The following is a 16,093-nucleotide window of genomic DNA, read 5'->3' as shown; positions in this document are numbered from 1 at the left end:
TATATCCCCCCTGTACCCCCCCCCCCGTGTCCCCGTTGCAGTTGTATCCCTGTGTCCCGGTCGTCATTTATATTCCCTTTATCCTGGTCGTTATTTGTGTCCCTGTGTCCCAGTCTGTAATTTCTCTTTGAGTGTCCTGGTCGTCATTATATTCCCTGTGTCCCGGTCGTCATTTGTGTCTCGGTGTCCCGGTCTGTAATTTCGTCAGTCGACAAACATGACATGAGTCGAAAACAACTCTATGGCGGCATAATGCTCAATCCTTATAATGACGTCAGTAGACTCGACAAACATGACATCAGTACACAAACAACTTATTTATATATATATAGATACTAGCTGTTGGGTCGCGCGAGGGCCGATTCGCCCCCCCCCGCGCGTAAGTCGATTGCCCTTGAGCTTTGTTGATGGTGATTGCTAATCGAACATTCCCTGTGTCCCGGTCGTCATTTATATATCCCCCTGTGCCCCCCGGCGTCCCCGTTGTAGTTGTGTCCCTGTGTCCCGGTCGTCATTTATATTCCCTGTGTCCTGGTCGTTATTTGTGCCCCGGTATCCCAGTCTGTAATTTCTCTTTGCGTGCCCCAGTCGTCATTTATATTCTCTGTGTCCCGGTCGTCATTTGTGTCCCGGTCTGTAATTTCGTCAGTCGACAAACATGACGTGAGTCGACAAACAACTTCATGACGGCATAATGCTCAATCCTTATAATGACGTCAGTCGACAAACAAGCATGACTACGTAGTTAAAAACATGTATATATATATATATATATATATATATATATATATATATATATATATATATATATATATATATATATATATATAGGTGGGACACAGGGACACAACTACAATGGCGCGTAACGACTTACGAACGCGGGGGGGGGGGCTTGGGGGCGCGAAGCGCCACCCCAAGAGCTAGTTTTTATATATATAGAAGATAGATAGATGAGGGGTTCACCCCCACGTCAGTACCTTTGAATCACAAAAGCCGTAGAATAAATAGTTGAAAATACTAAAAATACTTAAGCTTAAAGAGCGAGGTATTAGGAGGAGGTAAGCCCCTCATATGCGTAATAATTTCTGTTTGTTTTAAGTTTTAATGCTGCTCCTTATTTCCAGTTGAAAACTTTTTCATATTTATTTTATCATTGTTCTTTTTTTTAATTATGCTAGAAAATCCTGCGCTCCCTTCATGGAAATTTTCTTCCCCCATGACAAATTCCTCCATGGAAAGTTCCCCCAACATGTCCCCCTTTTCTCAACCCCTCCCCCAACCGGAAAATCCCCCTGAAAACGTCTGTACACTTCCCAATAACCATTACTATATTAAGCACTGGTCAAAGTTTGTAACTTGTAGCCCCTTCCACGGGGACTGTGGGGGAGTAAGTCGTCCCCAAAGACATAGTTATAAGGTTTTTCGACTACGCTGAATACAACGGCTATCTCAGAATTTTTATCCGTTGACTTTGGAAAAATAATTAGCGTGGGAGGGGGCCTAGGTGCCCACCAATTTTTTTGGTCACTTAAAAAGGGCACTAGAACTTTTCATTTCCGTTAGAATGAGCCGTCTTGCAACATTCTAGGACAAGAGGGTCGATACAATCACCCCTGGGGAAAAAAACAAAAAAATAAACAAACAAATAAACACGCATCCGTGATCTGCCTTCTGGCAAAAAATACAAAATTCCACATTTTTGTAGATATCAGCTTGGAACTTCTACAATAGGGTTCTCTGATACGCTGAATCTGATGGTGTGATTTTCGTTAAGATTCTATGACTTTTAGGGGGTGTTTCCCCCTATTTTCTAAAATAAGGCAAATTTTCTAAGGCTCGTAACTTTCGATGGGTAAGACTAAACTTGATGAAACTTATATATTTAAAATCAGCATTAAAATGCGATTCTTTTGACGTAGCTATTGGTATAAAAATTCCATTTTTTAGAGTTTTGGTTACTTTTGAGCCGGGTCACTCCTTACTACAGTTCGTTACCACGAACTGTTTGATTCGGTCAAAGTTAGGTCTTAGGTCATAGATAGTCTATTACTTTTAATTACGATCCATGAGCATAAATCGGATTCAATTTATTGGACTCGAATGGATACTATTATTTGATTATTACCATCATTCCTATCTTTTGAATCACAAAGTTGTTACTTAGTAGAATTCTAAAATAGTTGAAGTGCTATTTGAATAGTTGAAGTTGAAGAAAATAGAGAAATATATTTCCCAGGGAAGACCAGCCTTACCGAACCATTTACGTGCTGCCCCTGCGTGACCAAGTCTAAGGAATGAGATACAAGCTGAAAATGCTGCATCTACTTGAACTGAAAATCATACCATCTGGGAGAAACCTGGATGACAAGGAGCTGAGGAGTTCCCACTGGTTTGTGGATATTCCATATCTCTTTAAGAATTACGAGACAAAGGTCATCCAGCACACATAAGTTTATAGTCGTAACTTTCGAGGTTCCCGACCGGACAAAAAAGGATATTAAATAAGGAGTTTTGTTGGATTTGACAAAACTCCAGCTCTTATTTGTATGTGCTCATTATATCGTAAATTCAACATAAAAAAATTGGCTTAAACTTATAGATTGAATAGCCAGGTTTAAACTTGGATAAAATTTAAATTTGAAATTAATGACAATAAAAATAGCATCCATTTAAAGGGGAACCATAAATATTTGTATTAAGTTCAGATGCAGCTGGAACGTTGCCACCTCGGCCTGGGTTTTTTCGTTGTGTACTTCGGCAAAGGAGATATCCACGTTGAAAAAATCAATCGCGACAAAAATTTCTGGCAGCACAAAATGTTTCCGAAGCTCTATAAATTTTATACGGAAGCTTTGTTACCTGAAATTGTGGACGGAAGAGTGCCACGCAAAATGGCGATCCGCGAGCCATTCCTGGGCAAGTCGCCGGATAAATAAAACCCTCACATATTCAGATAGGGTTAGCTAGGTTAGTTTCTAGCTGAATTATACTATTTAGTACTTTAATCATACTATAAAGGTACTTTATAGTTCTACATAAAGGTAACTTATAGTACTGTAAAGGCAAATATGTACTAAAATACTGACCTGCTTCTGTTGATGCTTGAGTTATGCAGGTTTATCTTAGTTTTGACAAGATTTTGGAAGAAACTAAATTTAAGCTGGGGGAGGGTCAAACTGAGGTCTAGGGGAGGTAAACCAAGGTCTGGGAGAGGCCGTTTCCCCCCCCCCCCCATTCCCCAAAGCAAAGTACGCCCCTGGTTTCTTTCAAACTTACTATCCATTTGACACGTTTATATACTTTTGGTGTCCCAGCTAATACCCCGCTCTATTTTTCAAACGTAATTAAAAATCTTAGAATGATTATTACAAGTAAATCCAGAGAAAAAAAACGCAGTTTCGAATTTGACTTTCAACAAAAATCTTCAAGTTGTTTATGTATTTATAGTGCCGAATTAAATCCCCGCTCCCCTACCCAAAAAAAATACTTTGAATTCGGCTTTCAATAATTTTTCGTAGTTGTTTGTGCATTCACACTTATCTGGCTAATGCCCCCCTCCGGACGATTCCCTCCTTAGACGTTTACCCCTCGAAGAAATATCCTTGTGTATAAAATTTCGCTCATTTGATAAAATTACCAGTACAATCAGAAGTCCTTCTCTTGAACTTTTTTTTCGTCCGTCAAGATGCGATGCATTCGTAAAAACAAAGGTGCTTTCACTCATTCATTAGCAAATGTCAACTTTTCTTACTTGTTAACCCCCAGATTCTTGATTGATCTTGATAATTAAGCCCCCTAGAGAGGTCGCTATTTGAGGCACTCTTTTAGTTACATTTAGTGAGATTTTAACAGCAGAAGTAGTAATAGAAGTACCCTCGAAAGTTTAAACTTAATATCCTCAGTCGTCCTTGGGATATTGCAGAGATGTCTTATTGGCAACTAGCATACACACATCGTGTTTTTCATTTAATTTTTAAGCATAATGGGCAAATTGCATATCTATGGTTAGCCCCACCCCCACGCTCATTTTTTCCTGGTTACCTGATCAAAATTTTGAGATAGCCATTTTGTTCAACATAGTCGAAAAATATAATAACAACGTCTTTGAGGATGACTTAACACCCTATAGTCCCCAGGGAAGGAGCGGCAAGTTATGAACTTTGTCCTTTGATTACATACAGTATTGGTTATTGGGAAGTATACAGACATTTCCAGGGGAGATTTTTCTATCCATTGATTATGTGTGTTAAACTAAAAAACAAGCTTTTTCAACTGAAAGTAAGGAGTAACATTAGAACTAAAAATGAACAGAAATTATTACATATATGAGGGGGGTTGTCCCCACTTCAATACCTCGATCTTTACGCTAAAGCTTGAATTTTGTCCTTATTCCTTAAGAACGACTCCTGATACACAAGGCTCTTTTGATTAGAACAATAAACTTTTTTGAGAGTACTAAAAAAGTTTAGCGTAAAGGGCGAGTTTTTGAGGAGGAGGCGACCCCCTCGTATACGTATTAAAATCTGTCCGGTTTAAGTTTTAATGTTACTCTTTACTCTTAGCTGGAAAAACTTGTTTTTTTTCATTTAATATTAACCAGGCCCATAAAGATTGTTAGTCTCAGTGAATATAGTCATCATTGTCGGCACCGTCATTACCAACTTAACAGGTAAAACTTCAGAGCATTTATATATACCATGAAAATTACCGTAACCAACAAGACAATCAAAAGGAGCCAAATACCCTGCGAAAAAGTTGGATTTCGTCTTCCTCTTTTTCAAAAATCATTGCCATATAGGAATCAGTAATTACCTTTTGGCATCTGGTGGGACTGGGCACGAACTGGGCACGGGTGGGGAGCTACAATTCATGTGTTTATCCCAGTTTTGATTCAAATTTATCTTGACACAACTGAGTTTCCCCACTGCAAATATATATATATATATATATATATATATATATATATATATATATATATATATATATATATATATATATATATATAATGAAGTACAACAAATATATATAATGAAGTACACTTCTGCTTAAATGAAGTACAACAAAATTGTTTTCAGCTTAACAACTTTGGTCAATCCCGATTTATAAGGCTTGAAAGATGTGCAAATACATTTCCTAGAATTGCAATTTCAGAACTAAAGCCAGAGAAAAGGAGAATGATAACTGAAAACTAAGGTAAAAAATTGTTTTGTCAAAATTTCAAAAGGTATAGACCTGTCATGTAGGCAAATTTCAACACCTTCTAGAGGGAAAACTGAAATGGAATAGCTGTGGGCATCAAGTATGGCTAATTGTAGAACAAGCTCTTGACTCTTCTGACCTCGCCACAAGTACCATATTAGCACTTGGCTCTTGTTTTTAATACAGTAAGTGGCGTAGAAAAAATTCCTTACCTAAAGAATTCTTTTGAGTAGAAACAAAGCTCAGAAATGCTCAACTCCGATGGATCAATTTGTTCTTCTCCCTCCTTTGCCAATTTTTCTACAAATTTGTCTCTGATGTTGTAAAAATATTCAAATTCGGCAGCCTTACTTCTCTTTAACTTTATCATCTTTTTCTGAGCAGGCTTTTGCATTTCAGCAACACTACAAAAATACAACTAAATCAATCTATTTTTTACAAAAACAAAATTAACAAATGAGAGAAACAGATCTTCTACACTGAGAATACTATTTCGAATCATGATGTGATTCTATATCATGGGCTAAATTATACAACTTTCTACTATTGTGGCCTTATGAAAAGAAATAGGGAAGAGTTCAGTTGATAAATCTGCTTTTGAAGGCAGCTAATGGCCGCTAAAGGCAGAATGTCTTTTTTCAAAAAAAAGATAAAAAAAATCAAAATCTAAGAGTGCTAGGGACAATTAAATAAGAAAAATCTGTTCAAAGGGCCTACCGCATACTCACTTCCAAGAATATTTATCACCTAATAGCTTTTTGTATACTAATTGCAGCATCACAATAAATCTGATATAGAAAAATGACAATATGACTATCATTAAATGTTTAAATTTAAATTACACATATTTAAACGTGTCTTACAGAATCATGCTAAAATTGTGGTGCATTGAAATATGAATATCATTAAATGTTTAAATTTAAATTACACATATTTAAATGTGCCTTACAGAATCATGCTAAAATTGTGGTGCTTTAAAAAATCCGAATCATGCTAAAATTGTGGTGCTTTAAAAAATGCGCTAAATTGTGGTGCTTTAAAAAATATGAATCATGCTAAAATTGTGGTGCTTTAAAAAATCCGAATCATGCTAAAATTGTGGTGCTTTAAAAAATGAGCTAAATTGTGGTGCTTTAAAAAATCTGAATCATGCTAAAATTGTGGTGCTTTAAAAAATGAGCTAAATTTTATAATTTCTGCATCAAACCCATCTAATGTGGAATACCTACAGTATAAAGCTAGACTTTTTTTTATTTCTACGTTTCTCCAAATTGACCACCTCAGTTCGCTTTCCTGATTTTTACTAAAATCTGCACACCAGTCAACCGGGGGAGGAGAAAATTTACCATCTTTGGTCTTACACATCTTCATAAAATAACAGGCTTCAACTTAAATAAAAATTTCGACAAATAATTAAATATTTCTCGACAGATTAACTTAGCCCATTCAGTTTACAGTTATTTATTTCCAAAACGTGCCTAGGACAACGCAAGTCAATTTTCTTAAATCTAGTAGCTATGGTGCTTTCAAATTAGTAATAGTAACTTTCTGGCTGTTTCTTTTTTGCCTCTTAGCCCCACTCATTTTACGTAACTACCCCTTTAGGAAATTGTTACGCTTTTTGTATTCTCAAAACAGCCCTATTTTTACGGTTTTAAGATGACGAAATACTTTATAATCATAGATCTTCCCAACTGATGCCAATTTAATATTATTCTTGTAGATAAGTAAAAGAGAATTTGCTACTTAACAAAGAATCTGAAGCTTCTCTTTATAGGCCTTTTTTGCTAGCTGGAAAGCGAAGTTGGCTAAGCTTTCAATAATTTATTTCCATTATTTGCTTTGCTTTCCATTGGTTTTTTGTGACTGGCACTTTTTGTCACTTTTTTGTCCTGTCGCAAAAAAAAAAAAAAACAATCCTTATTTTGTGCAATGTCAGATTATAGGGGTTTTATGTTTAAAAAAAAAACAAGTCCATAAACAAAAGCTCCTTGATATTTAAACTATTTCTAGGATCAAATTTATGTTATCTTTGCATCGATTTATATTCTCTGGTTTATATTTTGATTCGTAGAGACAGTATAGCTTTGTCCACAGTTACGTGGTATCTTATCCTACCCAAATGCTTCATCTGTGTAATACCTTTCCTGCAGTTAAACCTGAAGACACATAAATTACTATTGACAATCAGGGCAAAAATATTATCTTTCAAATACTCAGTTTTATCAGCTTCAAAAGTAAATGGTAAAATACTTAAACACTTAAGGTTTTTTTTAGTTTCATTTTATAACCAAAATTTTAAGATTTTTAGTACACTGCTTCTTAACCATACCAGTACAAAGGAGGGATTGTGGTGAATTCCCCCAACCAAGATTATTCCTCTGAAATTGAAACCTTTTAAAGGAAAAAAAGGAGGCATTTTTTTAAGCTGTCAACTTCCCTTCCATGAAGAATCCTGTGTCTCATCCCTTATTTCAACTCAAATGATCAGTCAACTCAATGCATGAATGAACTTTTAGAGGTTTTGCAAGTTCAAGGTGCTAGAATACGTTTGAAAATAAATATTAAAAAGACTAAGTCACTGAGGCTAGGAATAAGTGCAGGTGAAAAGGTGAAGTTGGGTAATGAAAAGATTGATCAGGTGGACAGCTTCACTTACCTTGGTAGCATTATTAGTAAAGACAGTGGGAGCATTGAAGATGTTCCCACCAAGAATAGCCAAGAAAAGTAGAATAGCCAAGGCCTAGGGTGTTTTTTTCACAGTTAAAAAAGTTAGGAAGAATAGGAAGATATGTCTACAAACCAAGATTAGAATATTGGAAGCAACAGTGATGACAGTGGTCAAATATGGCTCTAAAGCATGGGTGCTCCAAAAAGCAGGTGAAGATGTTTTCCAGAGAAATTGTCAACAAATTGTTCTAGGTACCCTGCTGAATAACTGTATTTCAAAGAGTAGGCCGTACATAAAGTGTGCCTCAATCCTGCTTTCTAGGCTATAATGAGAAAAAGGTTGAGATGGCTAGGGCACATTCTGTAGATGAAGGATGATAGATTGCCAAAGATTGTCCAATTTGGCCAGCCAAAAAGGGCTAAAACAGAAAGCAGGTCATCCAAAGTTGAAGTGGGAGGACATAATAAAGAAAGATTTATAGTAAATGGGAACATCCTGGGAGGGTGTAAAGAGGGAGGCTTTGAATAGAGAGGATGGAGGAGGAGTGTGCAGTGTTGGCCTCAGGCGGCTTGGTGCTGTGGTTAGTAGTTAGTAGTAATAGTATTAACCAATATCAAAAGGATCAAGGCGAGATCATGGAAAAAATTCAGAGAAATTAGCTACAAATTGTTCTGGGTACCCAGCTGAATAACTGTATTTCAAAGAGTAGGCCATACATAAAGTGTGCTTCAATCCTGCTTTCTAGGGCTATAATGAGAGAAAGATTGAGATGATTAGGGCACGTTCTGCACATAAAGAATGACAGATTGCCAAAGATTGTTCTTTTTGGCCAACTTTCTAGGGCTAAACAGAAAGCAGAACATGTGTGGCTGGGATGGGAGAATGTCATAAAAAGATTTAAAGGGAATGGGAACTTCCTGGGAGGGTGTATAGAGGGAAGCTTTGAATAGATTGGGATGTAGAAGGAGCATGTGTAGCTGTATTGGCCTCAGGCGGCTTGCGGCTGCAGTGAGTTCTTGTTGGTAGTAGTAGTAGCACTGGATATATAGAATAAACATATCTTACCTCCTGGCATCTATGTCAGATCCATCTATTGAGTCAGAACAGGTTGAGTGAGAGTCTATTCCTCTATTGACAACTCTACTCTCCTTGAGTTTATGGAATGCAAATTCATCTTTTCTTACACTTTGCAGTGTAGAAGCTGCTGGGGGTAAATCTGAAGATTTTTTTTCTTCTGCTACTGTCCTAGGCAATTGTCTAACACCAGTTTCTGGAAGAATTTCTGCTTCAGACCTGATTTGTGCTGCTAGTTCAGCCAGAGCTTCATTTACATCTTGTTTACTTTCTGCTTTTTTATGTTTCTCCTCTTTTTTCCTTATTTCTTTAAGCTTTTCAGTTGCATATTTAGGCAACTTTGGCTTGAGAGACAGTTGATTGAGCATTTTCTTTGGCCCATATTTAGCTAAGGAGGGTTTACATACGTTCTTGCTATTACTTTGAGAGATACTTATAGGTTTCACTTCCAAAGTTTTCAGAACTGTTTTTGAAGAGTCTCCTACTGGCATAGCCTCGTCATTAATTAGGTTTGCTTTGCTCAGTATGTTTAAAGTATCAATCTGCTTGACATCTATTGTTGCTTCGGTGGCCAGCTCATCTGCATTCTTATTCCTAGTAATATTTGTTGTGCTTTCGCCTGTTTCAGAGAGGTTGAAACTACCCCTTTCAAAGTACTCAAAGCGTTCTTGTTTGACTTTTGAGTTCACATTAACTTCCATATTGCCCCCTTGTGGTTTAGGTTGTCCATTACTAGCTACATTTTCCAAAGCACTTGGACATGTAATAACTGTGGCTCTGATTTCAGTAGATAGGGCGTCACTGTTTTCTAATACCTTTCTCTCATTGTCTTTTGAAACGTCTTCTTTTTCAATTTTAACTGTAGTACTTTTCCCTGATGTTCCATTACTTGAAATAGATCCTACTTTTTTAACTGAAGGTCCAAGTTTTGGCTTTATAGTCAATCTTTTAAGCATTGTGTTTGCATGAATCAAAACCTTAAAAAAACAACACATTATTATAATATTTACTTCTTTACACGCACAAAATAGGATAGCATTTAGTGGGAAAGATAGTTCAACATTCCTAGAAAAAAGATATAAGCTAATCAGAGGAAAATGAAAAATAAATCTTGCATGGTATCAAACAGAAGTGGTCATTTGCAACAAGCCATGTCTTCATGGCAAAAAGTGCCAGTTGCATACAACCAATGAAAAGAAAAGCTGGCTTTATAAGTGCGAAATGTGTAGTACAAATTATTGTGAACAAGCCCCCCCCCCCTCATCTAAAAAAACTGGTTGTCGAAATAGTAAAAACGTAACAAAAATTAATATAACTAATTTTTTGATGCATTTTTAAATTTTTTTGTGAGACACCCGCCCCCTCCCCCCAAAAAAAATCCTGGATACAACCCTGATTATGAATAATAAGAGATAAATGAAATTATTTGAAGATTGTGATCAGAATTGAAAGTGTCATCCATGATTATACAAGGTTTCAAAAATACAGACAATTTCTTGAAGTCTGTGATTACAAAATAAAGAAAAAGTTAGAATAAAAAGATTTATTAAAGTCATGGGCTTAATAATTTGAATTTAGTGGTAAGAACTACTTGCCAGAAATAATTTCCACCAAGAGCCAGGATTTGTTTTCCTAGTCTGGCTAATTCTAGTCTCCTCATAAAAAAAAAATCTGATAGATTTCCAATACAAATAGAAGGCTAAGCTAGCTCTAAATTCTAGCTTGCAAATGATGCCCTTAGGTTAGATAAGTTAAGTTATATGTACATCAATTATGATTGTTTGATCAATAATGTTGGAATGCCCTAGGAATATGCCTTTTGTAGTGGCATAATGCTCAAAAGCCCCATAGCCCAATATTATACAAATAAGAAACATCTATTTACAATAAGAGTTAATGTTTATAGTTTAATTTACATTTACAAGTTCAGTTTGATTTTGAATATGTTGTAAAGAAACGCAAATCAGCAATAGCTGCCAAGTTTTTGCTATTAAACTTGTCTACTACTACTACTACTACTAATTAAGGTATCACAGACATATTTAAGAGCCATGTAGTTAATCAACCTTGTTGAATTTGGCATTAATTTTGGTTACATAAGAAATGGGCACTGGGGCAAAAACCCTATCATCCCCTCTCCCCCAGCTTCATAGGTGGACATGTGGCTATAAACAGAACACTCAGGAAATAGTAATTCATTGTAGAAAATGTGTTTTGAATGAAGTGCTTATAGAAATTGATTGTCTCTACAGTTGTTATTTTACTGGAATTTGTCTGACCAAGTTGTTAAAGTTTACATTACAACATACAGACGAAAAAAATTTTTAGACTACTTGTGAGATGATCATAAAAAATTGTAAATGAATTCCAGATCTGGTGGATAGTAACAATTTACTTAAAGAGTTCATGAATGTGGATAGCAATGAAAGGGATTCCCAATTATTCCTCTCAGTACATATTCCTCGTTTCCCAGGTATTCCCAGTACATAAGTAGAGAGACTAAACAATAACTCAGTTTTTGTGCATTTAAGACCCCAATATTATAATCAAGCTCAAGGAATGATTAACAATGAACTTTTATGACAGGCAATGTGCAACCTCTTCTATTCAGAGAAATTTAGTAGGTAAATGTTGAATTTTACATAATATGAATTTTATGACACAATATCATATATTCAGAAATATAATATCAATATCAAATATAACATAATATCAAATATTTTAAATAACATTAATTTATCATGATTACACAATACCATAAACAATTTCACATATTTTACAGGTTTATTTTTCTTGATTATTTCATCAGCTAAAAGATCAACATGCCACCCAATGCATCTTTCAATACTGATTTAAAATGTACTAATTAATAGAATAGAATATATTTATTGGCGAAAATAGCACACAAGCTAGCACAAGCACGTCAGAACAATATCAATGATATTACAGATGTTAAGGGATAAACCTAACCACAAAGTTAAATCAATTATTAAAATGCAAAACAAAATAGGAAACAAAAGAATTTTTGTACCTCATCATCAACATTTGGGGACACAAGTCAAGTTGGGTATTTGGAGCTCTACAAGGATTAAGTCTTGTATTAGGAAGGATTGGGGGATTTTCTTTGAAGGGGGGAAAAAGATGTTGATGATAGTCAGGACTAAGGCACTTGTGCCAAAGTTCATTGTAAGGATGTGATATTGTGATTCCAATGTAGCAAGTTCAAGTCTAGCCAAACCTTCATTGTAAGAAGTATAGGAAATCCCCAGTACAATTTTTATTGCTCTTTTTTGAATTCTTTCAATTTTAGAACATTGGACATTGGTCAACCCAGGGTACCAGACAGGCAAAGCATATTCAAGACAGGGTCTTATATAAGAACAATAAATTATTTTAAGGTTCTGGACTAATATGGAGAACTGTTTGAGAAGGGAGAAAGATTTAAGGAAAAAACTACCTGATTTAAATGAGTGAAAAGTGTGGGACTTCCACTTAAGGTCATTGTCCAACTGTACTCAAGCAGTTTAACTTTATTTAAATTTGGTATGCAAAGGTAATTATTGATTGGGGGTATATTTTTTTAAAAGAAGAAACACATTAAACTGATTTTTGATATGCTTAGGTTGAGTTTAACATTGTCAAGATCATTCTTTAAGTTGTTAATGAGTGAGTCAAGTTTAACAACCCAAGTCTTTGAGGTTTGACAAAGGTTAAATAATGTCAAATCATCTGCAAACTTAAAAGCATTGTCAAAATTTGGTAAAACATTGTTAAAAACAATTAAAAATGCTGAAGAACCTAATTTAGTCCCTTGTGGTGCTCCACAGGAAATTGAAGTAGAACCTGATGAATCTCTGTTAGGGAGTACTACACATTGCTCATGACAAGACAAAAAATTAGCTACCACACATAAAACAAAATCTCTGATACCTAAACCCCTTGCATTATCAATAACTGTCTGATGGTCCAAGTTGCCAAAGGCTTTGCTAATATCAGCAAAAACAGTCATTGAAAGTATTTAACTCACTTGGCATTGAAACTATTTAACTCAAGATATTTGAAAACAGTGTCAAGTATATAAATTAAGCAATGCATGGTGCTATGATTCAGCCTAAAGCCAAACTGATTTGGCTTGATTTTATCTTGATGTCATCAAAGAGGAAATTGTGAATAAAACTTTCAAAATTTTAGAGCAAATCAAGGTTTCTGATTGGTCTTAAGTCAGAGGGAACTTTTGCTACCCTTGCAAATATGCCCTAGTCCTCCCTAATGGAACCAGTTATTCCTTGTCTTTTTCCAAAAAATTACTAATTTTGTTGATTGTTTGTGCTTATTTTTCATAAGCCCCTGGTTCATTATGCTGAATAAAGCCAATCTGAAAAAAAAAATCAGCAAAGTTGGTAATTACCCTAAGTCTACACAGGGGGAATGGATGGGGTGCATTTACAAGATAGTGATTAGTATATATGGAACCAGCATTAAAAAGGGCATGATGTTCTTCTTATTGATAGCAAATTAATTAAGAAAATCAAGAATTCATCATTTAGTATCTTGATTAATTTATCCATATTTTGGTCTTCAAACAAAAACAGAACATTATTTATGGATAATAAATAGGATGGCCCAATCTAAATCCACATATAAGCTCAATGCATAAATGCTTGAACCATAACTTTCTACCAGGAAAATTGCATTAATTTATTTAACCAGAGACACCATTTGGAGCTGACAACTCTTTGCTTTTATCATTGCTAGATCATAGCATTAAGTTTAGTAAACAATAATAGCATTTAGGGTACATACATACAGGATTACATTACTGACATAGGGAGAAGGCAAATACACAACTACAAATAACTTGCAAATGCTATTGCCCTTTTTATGGCCCTAATTGTAAATTTGCAGAATAGTGACTCTACAGAATGAGACATACTAGAACAAAAGGAATACATTTTTAGATTGCTAATTTTAAGATTTTTTTATAGTTAAAGGTGCATATGTGACAATTTGTCATCACCCAACCCCTCTATATAACCCTAATCTATACACATAACAGAAAACAAAAATGGTACCATTAGATTAATTATTTTCTGCCACTTTTTAACATAATAGTTGGTACTCTGACAATGCAGCCCTCTCTCCCTTGATGGGCAGGTACATAGCCCTAATAATATAATTGATTGTTATTCTTTCATCTTTCTATTTATTGATCTGTTGCAAAAACTAGTTACTCTTTGCAGACTCAAGATATCAAGTTTAGTCTGAGTGTTTGTGCTGAATAGTAGACAAAATATACTATTTCAAAAGAGTTAGAAATGTGAGTATTTATAGAAGGAATTCTTCAGCTGCTCCTAACTATAATTTAAGGTAAGGACCATAATAATCTGATTAGTATAAACATGGTGTGCATTAGGAAACTAAGAATCTCCTTCTTCTTTTTTATTTGATTGCCAATACATCCTAGGGCTTTATATTGGACCACCATGGGGGCTGGGGATGAACTGTCATAAACACAACTTTAACCATAACAAAGAGCATAAAATTAGTAATATAAAATGTCTCTCTTTCTATTCTAGATGTTCTACAATTTACCACCCTAATCATACATTTCTATGTTGTTTTGCAACTATTGATACCTTGTTTCTTAACCTGCAAACCTGTTATACTTAGGTTCAGGGGCATTACTAGCCATGATATTTAGGAACAGGGGAGCAAGAGATTTTACCAACTGGCTGGCCATTTTTACCAGCTCTTTTTTTTATCAATAATTAGTATGTCTGTGTGATGACTGTACAATGTAGTGGGCAAATGAACTGTTAAAGATTTTGTCTTCTCTAGAATGATCATGGATGCAAGTATTTTTTTTTCTAGTGGTAGGCTAATTGTATTGACCTAGTTGTCAAAGAATATGGAGAGAGGGCCCAAATGAATAGAAATTAAACATCCTAGTGCCCTTTTTAAGTGACTCAAAAGATAGGAAGGAAACTAGACTCCCTCCTATACTTCTTTTAAAATTGTCCAATCAAGATTTTGTTTAGCATAGTTGAAAGGTCCAATAGCTATACATTTGAAGGTAACATAATCCCACCCCCACAGGCCAAAAGGTCTTTTAGTTATAATTTTGCCCATTGTTTACATATAGTACATACATTCCATTGTATACATTTTACAGATGAAGAGGGGGCAGGGGGTCTTCCATAGAGAGAATTTGTCACTGAAAAATTCCAGGGGATAAAATTTTCAGGAGAAACTTTACACTGGGTAAATTTTCCAGAACTTGTAGGCTATATGAAATTATTTTTATGTCTTGCCTTTCCTTTGCCAACTCAATTTTATGTGTAGAAAAGGTAAGCATAATTGTCCAGGGTAAACTTTAACTGCAACTAAACAGTCTAGAGGATATTTCAATGAAGGGGGGGGGGGATTTTTCTGTCAAGGTGGAGCCAGGTTTCTATACATTAGTTGAAAAACAGTCAAAAATTAAATAAAAAACAAGTTTGTTCAACTGAAAGTAAATAGCAACATTAAAACTTAAAACAAACCAAAATTATTACATATATGAAGGGAGTGGCCTCCTCTCCTACACTTCACTCTTTGTGCTAAAGCCTTTTATTATTTTTAAAAAGCTTTACATTGCAGTTATGCCTATGTTTCCAATTTTAAGGTTGACACAGTGGAGTATGTGAATGAAAACATGTGTTGGAAAACTATTTTTGCATGTCATGTGCTTATTCAATGTTATGGGTGGTGGAAAAGTACTTTAATATAGGCTATTAGCCTAGCAATGCTGCTTTAAGCATAGCCTCAATTGCAATGTGTGTAAAAACAAGCAGTGGAAGAGCTTTCTGGTGATGTGTAAATCATATATTGGTCAGTTTTTTTGTAGTTTTTGTGTTGATTAATAAACAGAACATTGTTCCAACAGTCAGTCTACTGGTTTAATGCCCTAGGCCTAATAAAAACATCAATTAGCCTAGTATGTTGACCCTTCGACAGTAATGGAATCTTTTCTATATTTATGCATTAAGTTTTGAATGTTTGATTAGCGAAGTAAAGAAAAATTACACGAAAATACAGTGAAAACCAAGAAATTCAAAATTTAATCAAGAAGCACTTGCCGCTATCAGAAGTAGGAAATTTTCTATCAGC

General features: G+C 35.1%; 1 protein-coding gene across 1 annotated transcript in view; it reads right to left on the bottom strand.

The window, feature by feature from the left end:
• Nucleotides 1–16,093, bottom strand: part of LOC136033246 (uncharacterized) — a 55,969-nt gene extending 39,876 nt beyond the window's left edge. Inside the window, exons 1-3 of the mRNA XM_065713965.1 lie at nt 16,063–16,093; nt 8,936–9,921; nt 5,412–5,603 (exon numbers count right to left, since the gene is read on the bottom strand). Coding sequence (XP_065570037.1) covers nt 5,412–5,603; nt 8,936–9,900 — 1,157 coding nt within the window. The 5' untranslated portion in view covers nt 9,901–9,921; nt 16,063–16,093. The remainder of the gene's footprint in view (nt 1–5,411; nt 5,604–8,935; nt 9,922–16,062) is intronic.

This window comes from Artemia franciscana, chromosome 11 (genome assembly GCF_032884065.1).
Source record: "Artemia franciscana chromosome 11, ASM3288406v1, whole genome shotgun sequence".
In the NCBI taxonomy this organism is placed as follows: Eukaryota; Metazoa; Arthropoda; class Branchiopoda; order Anostraca; family Artemiidae; genus Artemia; species Artemia franciscana.
The sequence above is the reverse complement of the archived record's forward strand: the minus strand, read 5'-3'. Positions and strand labels throughout refer to the sequence as shown.